We start from the raw sequence: 20,306 nt of genomic DNA on the forward strand, positions 1-20,306 counted from the left end.
CACAGAAGCACTATTTAAACTAAACGAGATTGCAGTATACCTTTAGGGTCCAGACCAAATCGCTCCACAAAACTATTCTATTTAAAAAATATTTTTTTGTTAACGTATACGTGCCCTATAGGGCACAAAACATGATTTTAAAAATAACAGAGGGGGAAATTCGAATTTGGTGATTGACGTTAGTGGGAAACCACACCAAAAAGGTTAAGAACCACTGGTCTAGTGCTAGTCGGAATGACCTTAATTCTCGTTTCAATGTAGCTAAATCGAAATAAGAATGACTCGCCCGTTCTGATTGATACACCTAAATCGGAATAAGTACGCATAGTTTTACAAACGATGACATTATTTGACCTAAGGGCGTTTTTTTTAAATAAAATGATTATTTTCACAAACGTCGTCTAATATGAATGCCACTTTTGACTAACTTCAAAGAAAACAATAAGATCGTTACTGATAAACCAACTTAATGGTACATGTTTTTATTTGCACACACGATGTTTGGTGTAATAAAAAATAGGTGTAAAACAATACTGCATATACCTTTATGATATATCAAGGTTGAAAGCTTTTCATAATAAAATCTCACAGTACTCTAGGAACATGAATTAACAAAAAAGAAAAACAATAAGCATTAATGCATTTCTTGTAACTGCACGTTTTGGACAGGGCCAGGTTCGCCACGGCGTAATTTTATGAGCACATCATTGGACAGACGTTGAGACTTGTAGCAAAATATTATTTTGGCATAGCGAACCAAATCGTAAACAAACGATTTCCGAAAAAGAATGTATACCTAGAAATATAATTGAGCTCAGTTTAAGTCGTTGACCAAATTTGCTACGCTTAAGTTAAACGACCGTATACTTTTCCACGTCCACCTTTAACATTAGAGTGGTGGTTTATTTTTCATATATCAGTACGTTTAAACTTAACGAGCGCTTGAAACACCCAAACACTTATTTACATACCCAAGGATCAAGGATCGGGTTGACAGCAACGAGCCATATTGCGACACGATCACATTCAGCACAAGACCTCAGTTTTAATTGATTCAGAAATATTCGAACCTAAAAAAAACATCATTTATAGGAGGGGTACACAAACGGCGTCCGCAAGGACAAATTTATGCAACCGTTTAGGTGTACATTAAAATGAATGAAACTGATCTGAATGGGTTTGGCGGACTGGAATGGTATAGTAAACGACAAGTTGAAATATGGCCCTGGCGTTTGAAAGCTGATTGTGTGTATACAACGCGAAATAACCAATCAACACAAAGCACAACAATAAAGATGGAGACGTCATAAACAGTAAATAATAATCGTGGAATTGTTTGTTTAAAATTGATTTAACCTTGAAGTTAGGTCACCAATTTAGACTTGGGTGCTAGAAGATAAGGCAACTGCTAATTCTTTACAGCTTTATAAACAAAACGGTTGGAGATACCGGTCGTTGCAGAATAGTAAATCGGCGAAATGACCGTTAGCAACAAAAACTAGAGTGGCTTTCTAATATTATTCTATTTTATATGGTCTATAAACTCTATATCCTATTTATCAAATTACTATAAACATCATTTGATCTACTCATATGATTGTTACTACAAGCAGTGTTTGTGCGGATTTACGGTGAACAAATGTTCCGCTTACTTTTAGATTCTTAAGGACAACTTACTAGAAAGCATTAACCCAATTTTTAAAAAGTTTTGTCCTACTCTTTTGGCATCATTATTGTCATCTCTAGTTTGGATTTTGATATTGTCGTCCAGTATTGTCATCTCTAGTTTGGATTTTGATATTGTCGGTCAGTTTTAAACACAAATTTTCCTAGAAAGCCTTTACAGTTGTATTACAGACACTATAAATTAAAAATCCATTTGCAACAAAGGTATACATAACAAATTGTTTTTCACTTAAATTTGTTTCGCAAAACGAATACCATTGACCTGTAGAAATCTCTCACCGCGCAGCCGCCGAACGACCGTTTAATGACCTTTTGATATCGTTTTCAATAGCACGCAGTCCTTAGTGTTCAACAATACTGTTTTGCCTAATTTATGTATGACTTAAGCATTGATTCTTGAATTGACTTGACAAAAATAAAGAAGCTGTTATGACGAAGAATTGTTCATCAATATGCTTGTAATACCTACAAGTTGACCTTTAGTGACCCGTGGTCATGCGGCGGCCAAGCTGACAACGAGAATTTAAAGACCATTTATCGCGGAAGTCAAGTTTATGTTTTCACCTTTATGTCAATCAACAACGATTTGCCTGACATGTACGAAACCGAATCACGTTTATCGAGTTTAAATCACGCCTGAGATGTGAAACCTAGGTCAAAACTAAAAATACGCGTAATAACCTATTAAAACGACAAAAAACAGCTGATTTATAATCACCGAAAAGACTGTCTCGTAAAACGTCTGTCCGGGCGTCAAGCTGGGCACTCCCGCCTCAATCGTAAGCCAGTGAATTACTCCCTTGGGACTTCTGTATGCTTGACAATGTACACATTTCGGGCCGCAAAGGTTATTATTTTGCCGATTAAGGCAAACTTTTAAATACTAAACGAGTAACCTACTTCAAACAATTGTTTGAAACATCAGGGCTTGTATTTCCGGCCTAAAACTAAAACCGATTATTTCGGGGTTTAAGGGGTGAATCTAATAAAAATATGCCTGAAATTTGACCCCCAATGACCCAGCGGTTCACCCACAGGCCCCCAAAACGTATAGCATGCCTTACATTGCACCAACCAACAAAGCAAGAAACTCCTAGATTATGTACTTTAGTCAGTACAACCGTTTTAAAAAAATACGTTTTGGGGGCCTGTGGGTGAACCGCTGGGTCATTGGGGGTCAAATTTCAGGAGGATCAAGTTTAGGGTAATTGCACCAACCAACAAAGCATATAAATCCTAGATGATGTACTTTAGTCAGTATAGCTGTTAATAATTAACATCTGTCCAAATTTAAATAAATTCGAAACACTCTTTCTCGACCAAACGCTTATAACAAATAATGTTTTTTAAATTTTTAAATTTTTAAATTTTATGTTTTGGGGCCTGTGGGTGAACCAGTGGGTTATTCGGGGTCAAATCTCAAGAGGATCAAATTTAGGTTAATAACTAACATCTGTCCAAATTTCAATAAATTCGAAGCACTCTTTCTTGACCAAACGCGTATAACAAACCAGCGTTAGACAGAAAAAAGAAAAAAAGAAGAAAAAAAAATACGGACAAGAGCAATATGTGTCCCCTTCATGGAAGGGGACCCATAATTAAACCTAGACCTGAGCTGAAGTGACATGCACAAAGTATTTTCTACAAACAAAAGTTGCGGGAACTGATAATCTCCGGCAAAAAGTATGGCATGTGATATGTCAGGGCTCGTATAAATGCAAACCTTTGTATAGCAGAGTTTACCTAATTGGCGGCCCCTGATAAAAAGTTGCTAACGTTTAATACCAAAACATAATTAAACAGAAAACAGTACATTTCTTTTAAGCGAAACTGGTGCGGTAAAACTAGCCAACATAGATTGAAACATTTTGTGACGGGTTGTGTCGTACAACCTTAATATGACGTTTTTTTAAAGGCGGTTATGTCACAAACGGGAAAAAACTGAATTATCAAATGCATTTTTTATTCAAAATATTCTGCAAATGGTTTTGATTTAAAAACGCCTTCATTTGCTTCCTGTTTCATTCGACCCTTACAAAGTGCTGGTTACCTGCTTGGACAGGGGTGGACAATTAATTTGACTCGGGGTCATTTTGATAAGGTTGCGTTTAGTAGAAGGCCGTAACATCTGATTTATTGAATAAACCCTGATTTTGATCAGTACGATTTAGGGTGGCCGATACATGCCAACAAAATTTAGCGTGACCAATGGCAACGAGCTTTCCGAACACTTTGTTTTGCTTTCGCATCTTTATATTAGCGTTACCCAAACTGGAATTCACCATAAGCGACTTCGGTGGCGTATTTTTGCAAGTATATTTAATGCGACTGTGTTGATTAAGCGTAAAGTAGAAATTTATGTGGAATGAACAAAGTATACTCTGTCGGGCAGTGCTCTTATTATCCCAGGGACTCTCAAACTGGGGTGCGCGGTCCCTTTGGGGTCCCCCACGCGATTTTAGAGGGACCGCGAGGAGCTTAAAGTATTTCTACAATCTTATGCAATATCAGATCTTGCGAGTGTATAAGCAAAAATTAGACAGACAAACGAGTTTTCTATGACAAGAAGCGGTTTATTACTTCATTTTTAAGTAACAAACAGAGGCGATTGTTCGCGCACTATATTTGTATTGTCTTGTTTGTGACGTAATAAATTGCCCTTAGAACATTTCCCACGCAAAGCGAAACTAAATACTAATAGCCTATCATTATGCATGTTGTTGAGGGAATACATTCGAAAGGAATATATTAACTTTTAGTTGGTAACTCGACAATTTTGTTTTGCCATGGTATTTGCAGTTTAAAAATATTGGAGAGCGAGTGCTCGAAAAAATTGCGAAAGGACCGTTATGACAAAAAATTAAAAGTTTGAGAACTGTTGTATTATCCAGGGGTCCGCTCACGACCCAACGTACGTGAAAGGACACACTGAATGCACTTTTTTTACTGGTAAACATTTGGTCTTTGCAGCTAGCACTTATTACAAGCCCTAGACTGCAACTGTGGCGGAAGAAACTAGTATTGATAAATCCATTCTAAAACAACAAATCAATCTAAAGCTAAGAATAATACCAAAGAAAAACAGATGACAATATACAGTCTCTTGGTTTACATTTAAACACATTGACATTTAGATTTTGCGACCCAAAGGCGACGACTTTGCGACCTATACACGAATCGTGTCCAACTATTTTTACACCCCTGCAATAGTCCATGACAGGAAACAGACGAAAGCATTTTTTGCGCACAATCAGAAATGGAATTAGAAGCGTCTCGGTTGATTTTTTCTGAATGCTTACGTGCACCAGTAAAAAGTCACTGTGGCCACGAGCCGCTGGTTGTTCGCCTCTGCTTGGGGTACGACACACAACTTGAAAACAACTGCTATATAACAACGTTATTTGCAGTAAAACTTATCACAAAATGTTACCATAAGGGGCATCCAGCAAACAACAAAGATCACGGTGATAACGAGAAGTTGGATAATCATTTGCACTTCCATACTTAGCACGTTTTTCTTTCTTCTTCTGCAAGCTAGTCTAAAAGGTTAATTGGTCGTAAATGTTTTTTTTCCTTTATTAAAAAAACTTATCCCCACCGATGCATGATAAATATTCAATTTTGTTACCTTTTACGCATTTTCAGAAGTCCACGGATGACTTTTGTGTTGCAAAATAATGTGACGAGTAGCATGGATATTCCAAGGAAGACGTACAAAAAATTAAATGCCTTGATGCAAAAAAAGTTCTTTTTTTAATTCAAATAGTCGGTTCAACTTCCAGAAGTATTTAAAATACATAAATATCACAGGAACCGATTTGTGAGGAACAATTTAACGCCCACCTGATCTTTAGGCGCTGTTGCGCTCCAATCAGCAAAACACCACGAATATGGATACATCGGGCGAACCTTGCCGAACCCCATCACAGGAAAGCAACAAACCAATACAATCAGAAAGAACAACATTAAAACGGAAAGAGTAGCCTGAAAATGTTTAGCTGAAATAAATTTACTGTAATGAACACTTTCAATTTTAATAATCTTTATGTTTTGTCCAAAACAAATTCGAAAATGCGTATTTCTTAAATCATAAATCAATTAACTGTTGCATGAAAGTTTGTTTTATTTGCTTGGCTCGCAATTGCCACTACACCTGAAGATAATCCGTTAAATATTGCATGCGAACGTACTCCATGCAACAAGCTGTCTTCTCATTAATTTGTTATGGTAAGCCCAGACTTTTTCGATTTTGAGGTTATGCCTTTTTATTACTTTGTAGGATTGTACTTGTAACTCACGCTGCCGGCAGTAACTCTGTGGTGATAAAAGAAGGGGTGATTGATGCTTATCAACCTTTCAACGGACATAGCCATCACCATTCCCATTGTGGCAAATCCAAAAAACATCATGCAAAATGCACTGTAGTTGCATAAAGGCATCCCACCTTGCACCTGAACAACATAATCATGGAACGAATTCAATTACCAAACAAATTAGATTTTTCTGCACAAAAGACCACAGACGTTACACTTTGAAGCACGAGTGCGTGTTTGCTGTGTTATTTCACTGAACTGGATCGTTTTACACTTCAGTAAAAACTATTGTCAAGATCCGTGACCACAAACAAGTATATACGATTACCCGCTCAGGCGCTTTTTTATCACTCGCACAGTTATATCCCGCATTTATGGCCTAAAGAGTGGGTAAAACTAGACGTTTATTTGACATTACAAGCAAATTAATAATAAAACATGATTTTAGCTTTGTTCAATTGTTCGCTGGCTGTCAGTTAAAGTAGCCTACAGCAGTGAAACTAAGAGAACTTAAGTTTAAATTATAAAAACCCAAGCTAACGCAACTTGAGATCAATTGGAACGAGGTAGGGTTTCAATTAAACAATAAGAATCGTTGTATCCTACCAAAATATGTGTCTCTTTCACGTACAGAACAAATGTGACAGGCGAGACAACAAGCGAACCGAGTAAATCCAAAACAGCCAGAGTTAAAACAAGAGTATGGAATGCACCGAACTTCGCAGGTTTTCGTGTTTTTACTTCACCTTCGTAAACGGATTGTCCTCTGGCCTCTGCATTTGCAAAATATAAGTTTTAAGCACCTCATAAAACAGTGGTTCTCAAAGTATGGGTCGCGACCCAAACATGGGTCGCGCATGGTCAAAAAATGGGTCGCGCTATGGTGATTCAATTTTGCACAAATGAACTATTACTGCAATAAGTAAACACAAACGAATTTACTTAAGGCAAAAATAAAGTCACATCACTCGACCACGTTGTACAGTAAAATGAACCAATCATTACAACATACAGACAATAGCCTTCCAATTTTACTGTTACGCACATGGCGATTGCAACGTCATAGCACGGGAAATAATAGGAAGTTAATCTTGCATCCCGGTAACTTAACGGGAGATGTAACAATTAGCGTTTAAGGATGGCCTCGAAATTGTAGTCCGTCTCGTTAATACATTTTTGATGTTTGAGGCTTGGGTCGTGAGATGTTCATACGGCCCAGATTTGGGTCGCGGTAAAAAAAGTTTGAGAACCACTGTCATAAAAGGTTGCCAAAAAACTTTCAAAAAATATTTTGAGGATTAGGCAACCGCAAAAATAACGAGCAAAAGCGTTCAACGCAACAACTTGTTATTGAGCGACCTACGTTTTAACAGACTACCACTAATAAAAGAAATGGCAAGTTCAGTTTCAACACACACAGGCTGCGAAATAGTCTTCTTGGAAACCAACATACTCGTAGCAGCAACATTCAATCGGGTTCGGTTTCATGTCTCAATACCGCAACACAAAAATACCGCAAGAATACAAAAATTCATTGTAAACCAACGTCTCACTAAAAAAACCACAATCAAAAGCATTTACCTTCACAACAGTACATTGGCATGTACATAGCGGGAATTCAATTTTGGTTTAAAGGTTGTACATTGGACGTCTACAGTTTCGGTGTGCTTAAATACCACTAATCTATAATTGATAATTTTATCAGCTTCGATCTTTTGCCTTGTTTTACCGATTAAATTCGGATCTGGAAGAACGTTGGTCGATGTTTCCGACGGAACGATTGATGGTCTTCGATTACCAACCCTCCTAAATTTGTAACAGAGTAGTGAGGCAATAGCCAAACTGTTGCTCAGTACTCCCAACGAGAAGGTGGTGATGGGAATAACAACTGATGTCTAAACATACACAAAAATGACATTTAGGTGTTTGCCGCGTCCCCACTTGCCCAATCGATCGATAGCGGAAGCAATGCTACAACCTACTTGAAGTCAGTACATGACTTCGGGCAAATTATGTCCGTTACTTGACCAACCATTAGCAGTCAGCTGTTGGTTTCACGACCTAGCAGTTAGTTTTTTGAGATACCCGGGGTTAAAGTATTTCCTAGTGTAGCTACATTGCAACCGAGTCAATTAGCGTCAGAACACGTGAAATGCCAACACAGTAAAATACCAGAAACGTAATACTTGCAGCGGTAGTCAAGCATAAAAAACAGTTAACTGTAAATGACGGTTGTATAACAAAATACAAATTAATTTGGCCCTCTTATACAGTCGGATTTACGTCAGTACCATAAGTGGTTGATTTCAGTAACATATTTCATGCATACAAATACCACAGCACCATGGCCATAAAACAAACTTTGTAGTATGTAAAGTGTTTAATGTCTTGTAAACGAATTAAAACATGTTACAAAGACTATCATGATGTCTTGTACATTTTGCAACTTAAAATGGGCTGAACATACCGATTTTGCTTCAAAGTCAAGGTCAGAAGTTGTTAGGTTTCCACTGAAATTCATATCATCGTTTACGGTTTTGACAACTGCAAGCATTTAAAATGAGCCTAAAAGCTTGACGCAGACCACTAGACCTACATACAACGCGCACCCTTTCCTCGTCGATAACCTCAGCAGTTCTTGCGTTCGTACTCCCGCCCTTGCCTTTTTTTCTAGACAATTTCCACTCGCTTAGCATTTAACAAAAGGAGAGAATCACTTAGCTACCCAACAGCAACAGTCTGTCGGTAATGCCCCATTTAAAATGAATGCGGCATGCTAATTTCACACATCCTTTAATTGACTTGAGATGTGTCAAAAGTGCGCTTGTGACAATAAAATTCAGATGAACTCCATGTGAAGTTTAAAAAATGACTATAAAAATGCCTTTACAGTGGCCGTTGCACTCGTGCAGCATTCACGTTTCCTTCTACAATATAACTGCAAGTTCGTGATCTTCGTAACAGTTTTAATAATCGGGCAGTTTCAAAGCATCGCATTAAAATCGTCACGACAACATATTTATACTTGCTAACTCACCCGAAACTGAGGATTACCATGGCTCATAAATGTGAATGGAGCTATGTTAGATGGTTAGGGCATAACATAAAGGGTCAGATAACTCTGGTGCCATTTCAGTATAATTTTAAATGAATGATAGATCTGAGTTTTAAAGCTACGTCAGAGTCGTCTTGCAATTACGAGTCACATAATGAATTTCAGACACGAACGTTCTTGGTGAGCAAAAGGTACTCAAAACTGATCAAAAAATCGATTATTTGATTGATAGGGGCGGATCACAATTTATTAAAATCAATTCAGCCTCAGCGAGTGCGTAAGTCTTTGTTCATTATCAGTTTACACAAATAGAAATTCGATATCGCACGTCACGTTTGTCTTTCTGTGGTGTCAATATAGAACCACAGGCTACGACAAACAAATACCAAATAGTAACAACAATCGAATTAGTCACGACTTTTTTCCTGTCGAATTGGGATACCAATATACAGCGCTACTTTAGAGGTATACCAATTTGAAATTTATATCATGGGTTGTAAATAAACTACATAGGGTTTGTTGTTTTGTGAAGTGATATTTCTTCTCACATAAAACTTTTCCTTTATATCTTTTATTGCACGTTCCAGGCTTGTCATCGGAATATAAAATCTTAACTATGCGTTTTGCAGATAATCGAGGACGTAAAAGTGAAGATTCGATTCCCTCTGGATCTACGTCATGCACTACCGAGAATTTCCCCAGAGAAAACACGATGGGCCCTTGTTACATTTAACTTGACGCAAAAAAGCACATACTGAGATAGGTTTTAGACTTAATTGGCAACAAGGAAGCGTAGCCCGATGCACCGAGGGCGGGGTAAATGCGTCCTAAATTACAGTGAAGAAAAACACAATCAACAGAAATATCAAAAAATGCAGTTTGATCCGAAAGCGTTGGGATAAAACATGAATTACCGGTATTACAGCACTGTGACATAATCGTGTTTTATCAGGTTTTTTCTTTAAGCTGCAAGGGGTTGGAAAAATGTTTTAGGATCCACCAGAACTTCCACCAGAAAAGTCATCCGAATCGCTGCTACTACTTGACGAACTGCCGCTGTCTAGATGAGAATGTCCACTGCCACCAAACCAGCAACAGCATGGAAAGAAAGGAAAGCACCAACCTGACATTACCACTGGCAAGACGATCAACAACATTGCACCACCTATTACTAAATATAACACAGACGATAACTACACAGCATAGTAAATTCGTAATTAATGTTGCGTTTATAAACGTAGAGAAGGTAAGTTTTGCCAACAAAAAGAGTCATTGAAAATGTGTAGGCTCCATGAGTATGTAAAATAGTCTAAATAGCCTTTTTACTTCAAAGTGTACAGCTGTATGCTTCTCACTGCAGAGGCCAGTAACACCTGGTACATGTGTACGTGAGGTGTCTATTTATGCCGCACGTAGTGTTTTTAAGTTCGTGTTATAGCAGGATTTTGTATTAATTTTCAACTATTACAATTTTTGTTTTAGGTTTGTTGATGTAATTGTCCTACAAACACAGTCTTCATGATGCTTTCTGATTACTGTACAAATCGGCTGCATTAAACAGGTAGCTATTATTCACGAGAAGCCATTATTATTTTGACTTAACAAGTGCATTGTCACGCGGCGTTAAAAAGGTTGCCGACTTCTGGTTTAAAGTTTCAGAACATGTTCGTGACTTAAGAAAATAGCTGCTCTATTTTTTGCAGTGGTTCGTGTAACGTGATCTGTTTGTGTTAGTTTATCTGTTGAAAGTTGGACGAATTAGTCTACTTACCTAACTGATGGGTAATGGATATGTCAGAACTGCAGCATTGCATGCGTTGTTTTCCACAGCAATACGTATTTATACCTAAATACCAAGATTTATGTGAACCTTGATGTGAAGCACTATTGCTAACCGAATAACATTAATAAATGCACAACTGTTGTTTTTCTTACCGCTGCACATATTCACAATGGAACCATCGTCACTTGAGCACGAAGGTGATGCCTGTAAAACATACATATAACTCATAAACGCCAATTGTAACATTTACCACTTTACTTGCAAATCCGAAATATGCAACACAACCGTAAGGCCCGAACGAAAACTTACATCGCAATAGGTAAAAATATTATAAAGCCAAAGCAGGCACAGCAGGTTTCTTGTGAAGCGAAATATTTCCATTTAGAAGCATGCAGTCTAAGACCTACAATGCAAAAACATGTTTTTGGCGTACGCTTTCGTGGCCAATGAAAGATGTATAAAGAACCAATACTAAAACAGGCGTACCAATACTAAAACAGGCGTACCATTACGCAAAGGATTTCAAAACATGTTATGGAAATAATCTACCTATGTAAACTATTTAGGAAAAGCACCACTGCAACACGATGGTCGTTTAGTCAACAACTTAACGCATGACAGGATATGGCATCTTAGCTGGACCATATGCACGCGCTTTTGTAATCTTTAACAGGAAGCCGTAGTTTTCCAACCATGCAGTTAGGGGAAGTCACGCATCTCTCATAATACCGTATGGTTAATATAGCGCTCATACAGTAAGTTATCGTAGCGGCAAATACTGAAAACAACAGCTCGGGGTACCGAGCTAGCTACTTTCTGTTACGTTGCAAGCAATAAACAATCTATACTTTGTTATTGTAAAGCTGTACAGTATAGTTTGCGATTGCAAGTAGTACAGTAAAAAGCTATTTCCGTGCCGGGCAAAAATCGATAATAGTAAGACCCTTTTTTCAATCACTGATTTTCACAAGGCACACACACCAAACATTTCAGTAACATGAGGGCTTTCCCTAATATAGGACACGCACAGTTACCAAGGATCGAAGTTTTTTACGTCATTTGCTTCAACCCCATACTTTGCTGACATTAACTTGCTTTTTAGCGATGCTTCAAGATACTTTGCTTACTTTTTTATATGCATATTTTAGATTTGTACTTATAGCAATCAGTATTTTCCAGAAATGTAAATAATATAACAAGAACTACCTCGACAGAAATGTTCTATCTGTCGCTAGTCGTCAAACACACTAAATCATGTAAATTATTTTATTGCACGCAGACACACTTTATATATTGTATGACAGGAACACATTAAGTCGTTGGTTGAGCTGTTGCGTTTTTCTTCCAGCGTAGGCCTAATGTCTTCCTTTCTTTCTTTCAAACTCAGCATGTGATGTGAAACTCCCTTTAAGTTTAATTAAAGACATGAGATAATGATAGGTCAGGTATATAAATATGTTAACTGTATATGGCCGAAACGCGTATTGGACACAACGTCAACACGTGGTAATGGCGACATATGTGCATGCAATGTGCATTGGCTGAGGGCTGGCGGCTACAGCTCATATTGGAAAAATCTGTGTTAGATATTTTTAACGTTCTTGGATAACGCAATCGGGTGTGTTAAACTAGTTAAATTAATTGTTGCAATATTTGACGCTTTTTTAGTTGACAAAATATAATGCAGTTTAATTAAAAAAGAAAATCGTGCCTTATTTTTTCAGGAAATGTAAGAAAAAAAAGATGATTGGCGACTTTATTTAACGTAATATTGAAAACAGGGGCAAATACACGACGTCCTGGTCTAATTAGCCGTAACTGTTTACCAAGTCATCAATTGCGCGTTCTGTCACTCAATCCTGTTTGCAACCGACTTCTGTCAGTTATATTCGACCGTTTGACTGACGTGCAATTACTGGACAAAACTTGAGTAGCCGTCGAAACATTTTGGACTTGATGGCATTTTTCTTCGGCTCAATTCATTCTATTAATTTTATTACCATGGACGCAACAGGTCATACATACGTTAGTGCAAAAAAAAACATTTAACAAACGATCTGTTTAAATGAAGAGCATACTAAATTGGTTTGTTAAGGCAGATGTTTGCAGTTATATTATTTATCATTTTAGAATGAATTTTATGCTAGTCTTCCACATTGATATCGTGTTTCATATGTCAGTTGGAAATAGTGGTTGACTGTACAAGTTTTTCATCGACAGTATTCGATTCAAGAACACTTTCGGGTTCTACTTCGGGATCCGGTGCAAACCCAAAATTCACATTTGACTGTTTGCTGACATTAAACGCAGCTTGTCGGTTGGCTGGTGACTTATTGGCGTCACTTGCACCAATGTCAGTGTCCTTTCTATTCGAACTCATTTTAAGGTTACAAGTGTCTTCTGCGGGATACAACCTTTGATCGTACGGATAGTGATCAACGGAAGGCTGGTTGGAAATTATACGCGAACGACTTTCAAATGAATAGTAACCAGAAGGGTCATCACTTTCTGACACCTCCTCATCTTGTTCTGTAAGTTCTTTTAGACTATTCGAACATCTAATCACATCTTCATCGCCATCAAAAGAAGCGTCACTGAATACTGTAGTTCTTCGGTTAAATCTACGAATTCTGTCCTGATGTGAACAGTATGTTTGCTTACGATTCACTGTTGCCGAACTGTCGGGTTCAAAACGTGATAAATCTCCTGCTGTTATGTCATTAAGAGACACACTTTCAATTTTCCCAGATTGTTTTCTGAAATTGAAACTATAATTAAAACTAGAAATATTTCTAAGTAAAGTGTGTAAATCATAGTAGCACAAAAACTGACGCCCTTTTCCAATATAAAACCCCAGTTAACCTGCTTAATACCTTTGCGACCAAATGCTTACATTGAAAAAAAAACTGGTTTTGGCATTAAACTGGGATGTAACATCCAAAAGTCTGGGTACTCTTGGTCTAACTCTAAACAGTCACGTAAACACGCACTTATTTTTTATTGTAATGGTCATGGTATGACCCAAAACAAGTTTAAATAAAATTGTGTGACCTTTCATGTGGTCCTTATATAATAGTCAGTGAACTACCTCTTGGTAAATTAAAGGCTAAGAGGGTTACTTATTATAGTTCATAAATCTTATTTGTGGCTTATTAAAATCTTTTGCGACCCTCTGTAAAATGGCAAACGACCTTCAGGGGGTCGCGACTCACAGGTTGAAAACCGCTGCCGATAAAGTGACAAGACAGAGCAAATTGTAAAAAGTTGTGTACGTAGGGTCACACTTAAATTCGTGTCATCCCAGATCATCATTTATCTCGACAAGTTCAACAAAGATCCGAATAAAACATTAAATATTACTTTTCGCTTAATCGTGTATCATAGAGAAGATGTGTCAGTTCGTCGCTGCTTCTGCGACTGTCCTGAGAGTTGATGGAAAACGTCTTGTAGGTCGATTGATTCAACAGGTTTGATTCTGTAAACATGACTTACAATTCGATTTCAGAGTAACAATCGAAAAACTTCCATTCACCAAACCATTTACCAAAAAGTACCTTACAAAAAACAAAAGGTCCAAAAAAACGTGGCATATCCGGGGGAAATTTTGAAAACGATTTAGCAAAATGCGAGCAAAAAAAGAAAATGCGCCTACTATTTTCACTTATTGGCGACTCCCTCGCACGTTCTTTATGGGCTGATGATATTGATTCAGTGTTTCTCATTTGTTGCTGGGTCCGGCCGTGTTCTTGAATAACTTGCAGTCGAAGGCACAATATGTACAGAATTACTATCCCAAGAACACATAGCATTACAACCAAGCCGCAAATCACAAGCCAGAACCCTAAGGATAAAATGCATAAAAATCGGTAATACTGTTGCCGCTCTATTAACAGAATGTACATTTGTACAATCAACTTATATGAAAAGTTGGTTTTCACAATATACCTAAAAGCGGTAAACATACATGTTTTTAAACTAGTTATCGCATGCTCCTTCAATATTGACTTTGAAGTCATGATTTATCTCAACGTAATGACAAGACAAAATCGTTATGTTTGTTTCGACACATTTTTGCTTTAAAAATGTAACCTAAACGTATAATGAGATTGTTGTTGGCTGTCGCAGGTTGCCATATATACCGAAAAAGGTTCAAGGCGTGTAAAAGGTTGCAAACGGGTGCTTAATTATTACGTGGCCTGGGTAAAAAAGAAAAATTATGATTGGGACTTTTTCTGACAAAATTAATTCATCTGAAAAAAACTATATAAATAAGTATATAAATATTTGCAGTGCGATTTCAGAACTATTTTTTTCTGTAACGCCTCATTGAGCTGTCCTTAAAGCACTTAATTCCCTGTCAGCATTTTTTTTGTTTCAATGAATAAAAATGATGTTGTACCCGAGATAGCCAAGATCGATTAATTCTTTCTACAAGGTTCAATTTTATTCTGCCTGTTGTTTTTGCGGCTTGGCAAGCTATGCCATTTTGGGGAATCGTTAACGGGTGCCGGTAATCGCGTTGTCAGTGTATGGAAATCTCTTGCATGGTATAATTACTTTTTCAAACGGTTTGAATCTTTTTTCACTTAAAGATGGGAACTCAACAGAAAATTTACGTATTCAAAATCTCGGTGTCTTAGCATATAAATATACCGTCGGGTCGTTTTTTTTCTATTGATGCTGCGTTATTTTCTATAAGTGTAGATATTGCAACGATACAAGAATAATTTCAGCTTTTAAGGCTCGCTTTGCTCGCCACACAACTATTCTTCTGTTACGAATACCACTAAATGGGACACCACCTCTCAGTACTCTTGAGGTTGCTAAAAGGCTAAAATCCAGCCCTGTACATGAAACAGTTTATGTTTTTTTTAATTTTTAGAGGTTTGCCTTACATTTTCAGATTAAAACACAACAATCATTTGTGCTTTAAACTATACCGCTGGTTATACAATTAAGCACAAAAGCAAAACATATCACTGCGAGAACAAACAAAAACTCACTTTTAAATTACTTTTAATTAGATATGGCAGCAAACTTACTTAAATAAATAAATAATTATTGCAGCATAATTAGTGCAAACAAAAATACAGTAGTATCGTAACAGTAAGTGGCAGCGATTCTACGCAGCGGTTAATGCTCCAAGTATAATGTAAATGTGTTACTGAACATAAGATGAAATGTAAACAAAACAGTTCAATTAATCATCGCTGCTGTCTGATGATGAACTGCTTGAACTGTCGGAGGAACTTTCTTTACTAAATAAGATTCCTGTTTTGGAATCGCTTTCGTCAGAACCCTCATCATCTGAAACACTGGATTTTGATGCCTTATCACTGGAATCTTTTGATATTTTTTTACCAAACAACATGCCTTTAATGGAACTTTCATCATCAGATATACTGGATTTCGAGGCATCATCACTGGAACCTTTTGAACTTCTTTTACCAAACAACATTCCTTTTGGGGAACTTTCATTGTCAGACATACTGGATTTTGAGGCATCATCATCCGAATCATTATTTTTGCTTTGTTCGGAACCTTTGTCAGAACCTCTTTGGTCAGAGCTGTTGTTATCAGAATCATTGTCATCCGAACCACTATGTTCAGAGTCGCTGTTATTTGATTCGTTGGATTTCGGTCTTAAACCAAACCATGAGCAGCATGGTGAAAAAGGAAAGCACCAACCTGACATCACCAGTGGCAGCACTATGAGCAGCATTGCCCCACCAACTACTGTAGTAAGAACAAGCATGCAACAGCTGTTACAAGTGCTATTATTTTACGCTTGCATAGCAATGGCAGACATGCATTGTGCTACTGATTTAGAAAACTTACACCATTGTTGTGTTATGGAAAGGTCAGCACTGCAACATCGAGCTTGGTGCCTTCCACAGCAGAAAGTGTTTGGTTCTACCAAGAAACAAAACGTTTTTCAGGAAAAAAAAACACAAACACACAACCATTTTTAGATGAAAAATACGTCAATAATAGTTTACATAAAAAAGACAGTCAGACGATAAGCATGTCGATTTGAACAAAACAAGTTTTTTTGCATTCATCAAAAAAATCCTCACCCTCACAGGTGTTAATTACAGATCCATCAGCGCTAGAACATGTAGACAGCGCCTGAAAAAAACAAACATATAGGGCATTAAACACAGCATTGCGAAGTATTGGTAACAAACGTGGTTGGTTCATAAATGATAATTAAAAAATAAAATGGTGTTATACAATGTAATATGGTGTTGTACAATGTAACTCGCGAAGATGCGAATTTGCGTTAAGCAAAGATCGTTGAATGAGTATTGAAAGTGCATTAGGATTAGGCTATTTATCGTACCTGCAACATTTTTTGAATTTTAACGTTTAAATACATTATATAAATAACATACATTTCCTAGGTTTGTAGTGTAAAATATCCAAAATGCACAGATTAGTATCTTCGGAAAACTAACTGATTCCATGCTGGTCACAAAAACTGAACATTTATCTGAAAAAATGCACAAATGGATTTTGCAAGCTTTGTATTTTGTCTATTTAAGTCGCGATTTCACGAAGACCCTAAAATGCTTGGGTTTCAACTTTTGTCTGCATGTGTAGCAGTGACACGCACCACATCAACATTTAAAATATCTATCAACAATGTTTAACTTAAATACCACCCACAGTTGACAAACTGGTTCACTGTATGACACAGAACTTAAAAACTTGAGAGTTCAGATCCTGTGATGTTACATTTACCACACTATAACTCATAGGAGGAAATCCTATTGCAGTGTTTGGCTTACAGCGCATTAGAGGATCTGTTCTAGCCTATGAAAATATCACCAGCACATTTCAGGCTCATGAAATGTGACATTGCAAAATAATTTGCATTTACGTGTAGTGTCTGTTGTATTGTAAAAGTTTGGTACGTTATTTACAAATGTCAATCCTGCACAAGTTGTAACATTTCGCTGTTAGTAACACATCCAACCGTCAGATTTGATATGTTCTGTTTTAATAACCCATATTGATAACAACACTTTTCAATGTTTCTGATCCAAACCCCATGTGATAATACGACCAGACATAAAGAAAATGAATTTCGAGCTTATTTACATTTGTGACCAGTTGAAGCATTTTATTTTGGTCAATGACACAACAGTAGGATTGTTGCAAAACAATGTTTATTTTTTCGTTGTGAGAAAAGCTGGTTATATCCTGTCAGTCATTTAAAATTGGGTTTGGAAGTAACACGATGAAATGATGACAGATCTATAACTTTCCTATGTAAACAACAATTATTCTAATTCCGTTTTTTACGAGAATAACACCACAATCGAGATGGCAAACGTTTACACGAAGCAAAGTAAAATGCCTCGAACTACAACGTTGTCGGACTATGGGTTTCGAAGTCGCGTGCAAGAAGTTGAAAAGACAAGTCCTTGTGATTTAGAAGACGTTCGACTGCACTCACCAACGCGAAGACAAAATCCACAGCCAATTGGCCTTGTTTACCAAAGTCCTTACAACAGACACAATCAGGTACAACAACTAATATACCTAAACAATTGCTTGTTCGTTTTCTCAATGTAAGAGCGGCTAAATCCTGTGTTTCAATGCTGTTTACTATAAGATACTACTATTGCAGGTGTTTGGCATTTGGAATCCCAACCAAATGATGCCCCTGCTTCGTTGTCAGAAGACCTTGCCTCACCTACGTACGTTTTTCCAACTGTTCTGATTTCAACACTGCTGTAAAGGTCTAAGTCTCCATTTCGGTTTGACGTAAATGATCAATCGAGCAAGGAAACTGTAATCATAACTTCCGATGTGTAATCACGTTCTTCTGAGTTAGCTTTGTGCAACGCTGTTTAGTTTAGCTTGACGATTTTTCAAGGTGCCACAAACTTTTCGTGCAAACATGAAACGGACCTTCTGGTGAAGTACATGACCCCCGTCGATCAAGGTTCGTTTTCGTTTTTCGTGGAAATAGCTTTGAGACAATTACCCTTTAAACCAGTGGTTCTTAACCTTTTTTCCTTGCTGCACCCCTTTCAAATCACCAACCAATTTTCGCTCCCCTGGATTTTTGTATTTGTATAGAATAGACCTAACCAACCTTAATGATTCAGCATCCCCGCACCCCCTATAGGAACAGTTCTCGCACCCATTGGGGGTGCGTGCACCCCTGGTTAAGAACCCCTGCTTTAAACGGTTTACTTTATTAATGGACAGTTGGGCACTGCGTTCTATACCACTTTACGGGTGTCCAACTCGTGGCATTTGGACAGATTATCATGTTGTATTGACGTTGTGACCAAATGTATGGGTACGGAAGTAGCCTAGGCTATACTTCGTGTATAGGTATCGGAAGTACCTTACAAATAACTAATAGTACTAGAACTAGAAGGAATAAAAATTAAAAGTGATTTATCGTTCAGTGTCATTACCATGAGCATATAATTGATTTTGTGCCCAAATGGATTCTTCTTCCGCCTTTTCTGGGGATGCTAACGTCCGTTAAGCGTTAATCAATGTTTCATGATTAATTGGAGACGGAATTGAATCACGAAAGCATCGTTGAGGTGGTGGCGTTTTTTTAAGGATATTTTAACTTAAATTTCCCGTAGACCCATGATAAAAATCTGTCAAGCCGTGAGACGAACGTACAATTTAAAAATAATTCGAGCCCCCCTTGACCGCAGGACACTTTGCATTTAAGTTTTTACTTCTCACCACAAACTTCGACAAAGTCCTTGCGCCTTTTTATGCTAGCTGCAGAAGAAATTTGACTTACATCAATGATTTGCGAAACTTTCTAAAGTCATTCGAGAAAAACTTTAATAAACAAAGCTCGAGAGTTAAACATCCACAAAGTCGGGTATTTAATGTGCAGACAAGAGCATTCGGTCAAATGTAAGGTTTCAGCTGTTGAGGCGGTTTCGGTGCATCACTTACAAGCATTCCAGTTTCGGATTTTAAGCATGACATTTTCGCGATGTTTTAATTAACCTACGTTAGGAATTTTCTTTTCTTTAATTCTTTACGTTTTACATTGATTGTTTCACAGCAACTGCGAATTAAATCTACAAAACACCAGATGTCTGTAAAATGTTTTGTTCAGGCTTATTTCTGAAAAAGTGATGTAAGCGATTTGAACGACTCTTAACCACTAAAAAATCCAGAAGGACAAATATTTAGGTCTTCGACTTTTCGGCAGAACAATTGGTATCCTCCAGACACAATCCAGGTGAATAGGGTGCGAAGTTATTAAAAACCATTAGTGAAATATTGTGCAGCACCCTCCCAACGACGACAGCCGGAAGTACATTACACCAGAAACACAATTCAGCGACAGTGTTTTGAATGGCCGCAAAACATACCAGACAAATTTCAACATATGGTAAAAACAACTCGATTTGGACACACTCCTCACAGAAGTGGACCTGTGGTTGGAATTGGTTAGTCGGGCCATTATTCT

At 37.4% G+C, this 20,306-nt stretch overlaps 3 protein-coding genes across 3 annotated transcripts; 1 reads left to right on the forward strand and 2 right to left on the reverse strand.

Annotated features, from left to right (window-relative positions):
• Positions 1-484: 484 nt before the first annotated feature.
• Positions 485-8,743, reverse strand: LOC145205653 (prostaglandin E2 receptor EP4 subtype-like). The gene is made up of 9 exons (XM_080078388.1): positions 8,467-8,743; positions 7,729-7,894; positions 6,606-6,772; positions 5,985-6,137; positions 5,530-5,670; positions 5,315-5,415; positions 5,117-5,225; positions 972-1,070; positions 485-796 (listed from the first exon to the last, which is right to left on the reverse strand). Exons 1-9 carry the CDS (start codon positions 8,551-8,553, stop codon positions 635-637), a joined length of 1,185 nt encoding a protein of 394 aa, XP_079934514.1. The 5' UTR covers positions 8,554-8,743; the 3' UTR covers positions 485-634.
• Positions 8,744-9,313: 570 nt separating this feature from the next.
• Positions 9,314-12,023, reverse strand: LOC145205510 (uncharacterized). Its single transcript, XM_080078253.1, has 4 exons — positions 11,147-12,023; positions 10,990-11,041; positions 10,826-10,900; positions 9,314-10,225 (listed from the first exon to the last, which is right to left on the reverse strand). The coding sequence occupies exons 1-4, from the start codon at positions 11,216-11,218 to the stop codon at positions 10,044-10,046; spliced, it is 381 nt and encodes a 126-aa protein (XP_079934379.1). The 5' UTR covers positions 11,219-12,023; the 3' UTR covers positions 9,314-10,043.
• A 6,143-nt stretch (positions 12,024-18,166) lies between these two features.
• Positions 18,167-20,291, forward strand: LOC145204110 (uncharacterized). Its single transcript, XM_080076538.1, has 4 exons — positions 18,167-18,367; positions 18,474-18,543; positions 18,723-18,791; positions 20,125-20,291. Exons 1-4 carry the CDS (start codon positions 18,167-18,169, stop codon positions 20,289-20,291), a joined length of 507 nt encoding a protein of 168 aa, XP_079932664.1.
• Positions 20,292-20,306: the final 15 nt, after the last annotated feature.

The sequence above is a fragment of the Phallusia mammillata genome, chromosome 8, assembly GCF_965637545.1.
Source record: "Phallusia mammillata chromosome 8, kaPhaMamm4.hap1.1, whole genome shotgun sequence".
Taxonomy (NCBI): domain Eukaryota; kingdom Metazoa; phylum Chordata; class Ascidiacea; order Phlebobranchia; family Ascidiidae; genus Phallusia; species Phallusia mammillata.

Coding starts and splice junctions, on each gene's coding strand:
- LOC145205653 (XM_080078388.1), bottom strand. CDS start 8,553: ATGCTTGCAGTTGTCAAAACCGTAAACGATGATATGAATTTCAGTGGA. Junction 6,138..6,605: donor TGAAAGAGACACATATTTTG/GTAGGATACAAC, acceptor TATGTTGTTCAG/GTGCAAGGTGGGATGCCTTT. Junction 5,226..5,314: donor CTTCTGAAAATGCGTAAAAG/GTAACAAAATTG, acceptor TTAACCTTTTAG/ACTAGCTTGCAGAAGAAGAA.
- LOC145205510 (XM_080078253.1), bottom strand. CDS start 11,218: ATGGAAATATTTCGCTTCACAAGAAACCTGCTGTGCCTGCTTTGGCTT. Junction 11,042..11,146: donor ATATTTTTACCTATTGCGAT/GTAAGTTTTCGT, acceptor TATGTTTTACAG/GCATCACCTTCGTGCTCAAG. Junction 10,901..10,989: donor CATTGTGAATATGTGCAGCG/GTAAGAAAAACA, acceptor CTTGGTATTTAG/GTATAAATACGTATTGCTGT.
- LOC145204110 (XM_080076538.1), top strand. CDS start 18,167: ATGGCAAACGTTTACACGAAGCAAAGTAAAATGCCTCGAACTACAACG. Junction 18,368..18,473: donor CTTACAACAGACACAATCAG/GTACAACAACTA, acceptor CTACTATTGCAG/GTGTTTGGCATTTGGAATCC. Junction 18,544..18,722: donor GAAGACCTTGCCTCACCTAC/GTACGTTTTTCC, acceptor CGATTTTTCAAG/GTGCCACAAACTTTTCGTGC.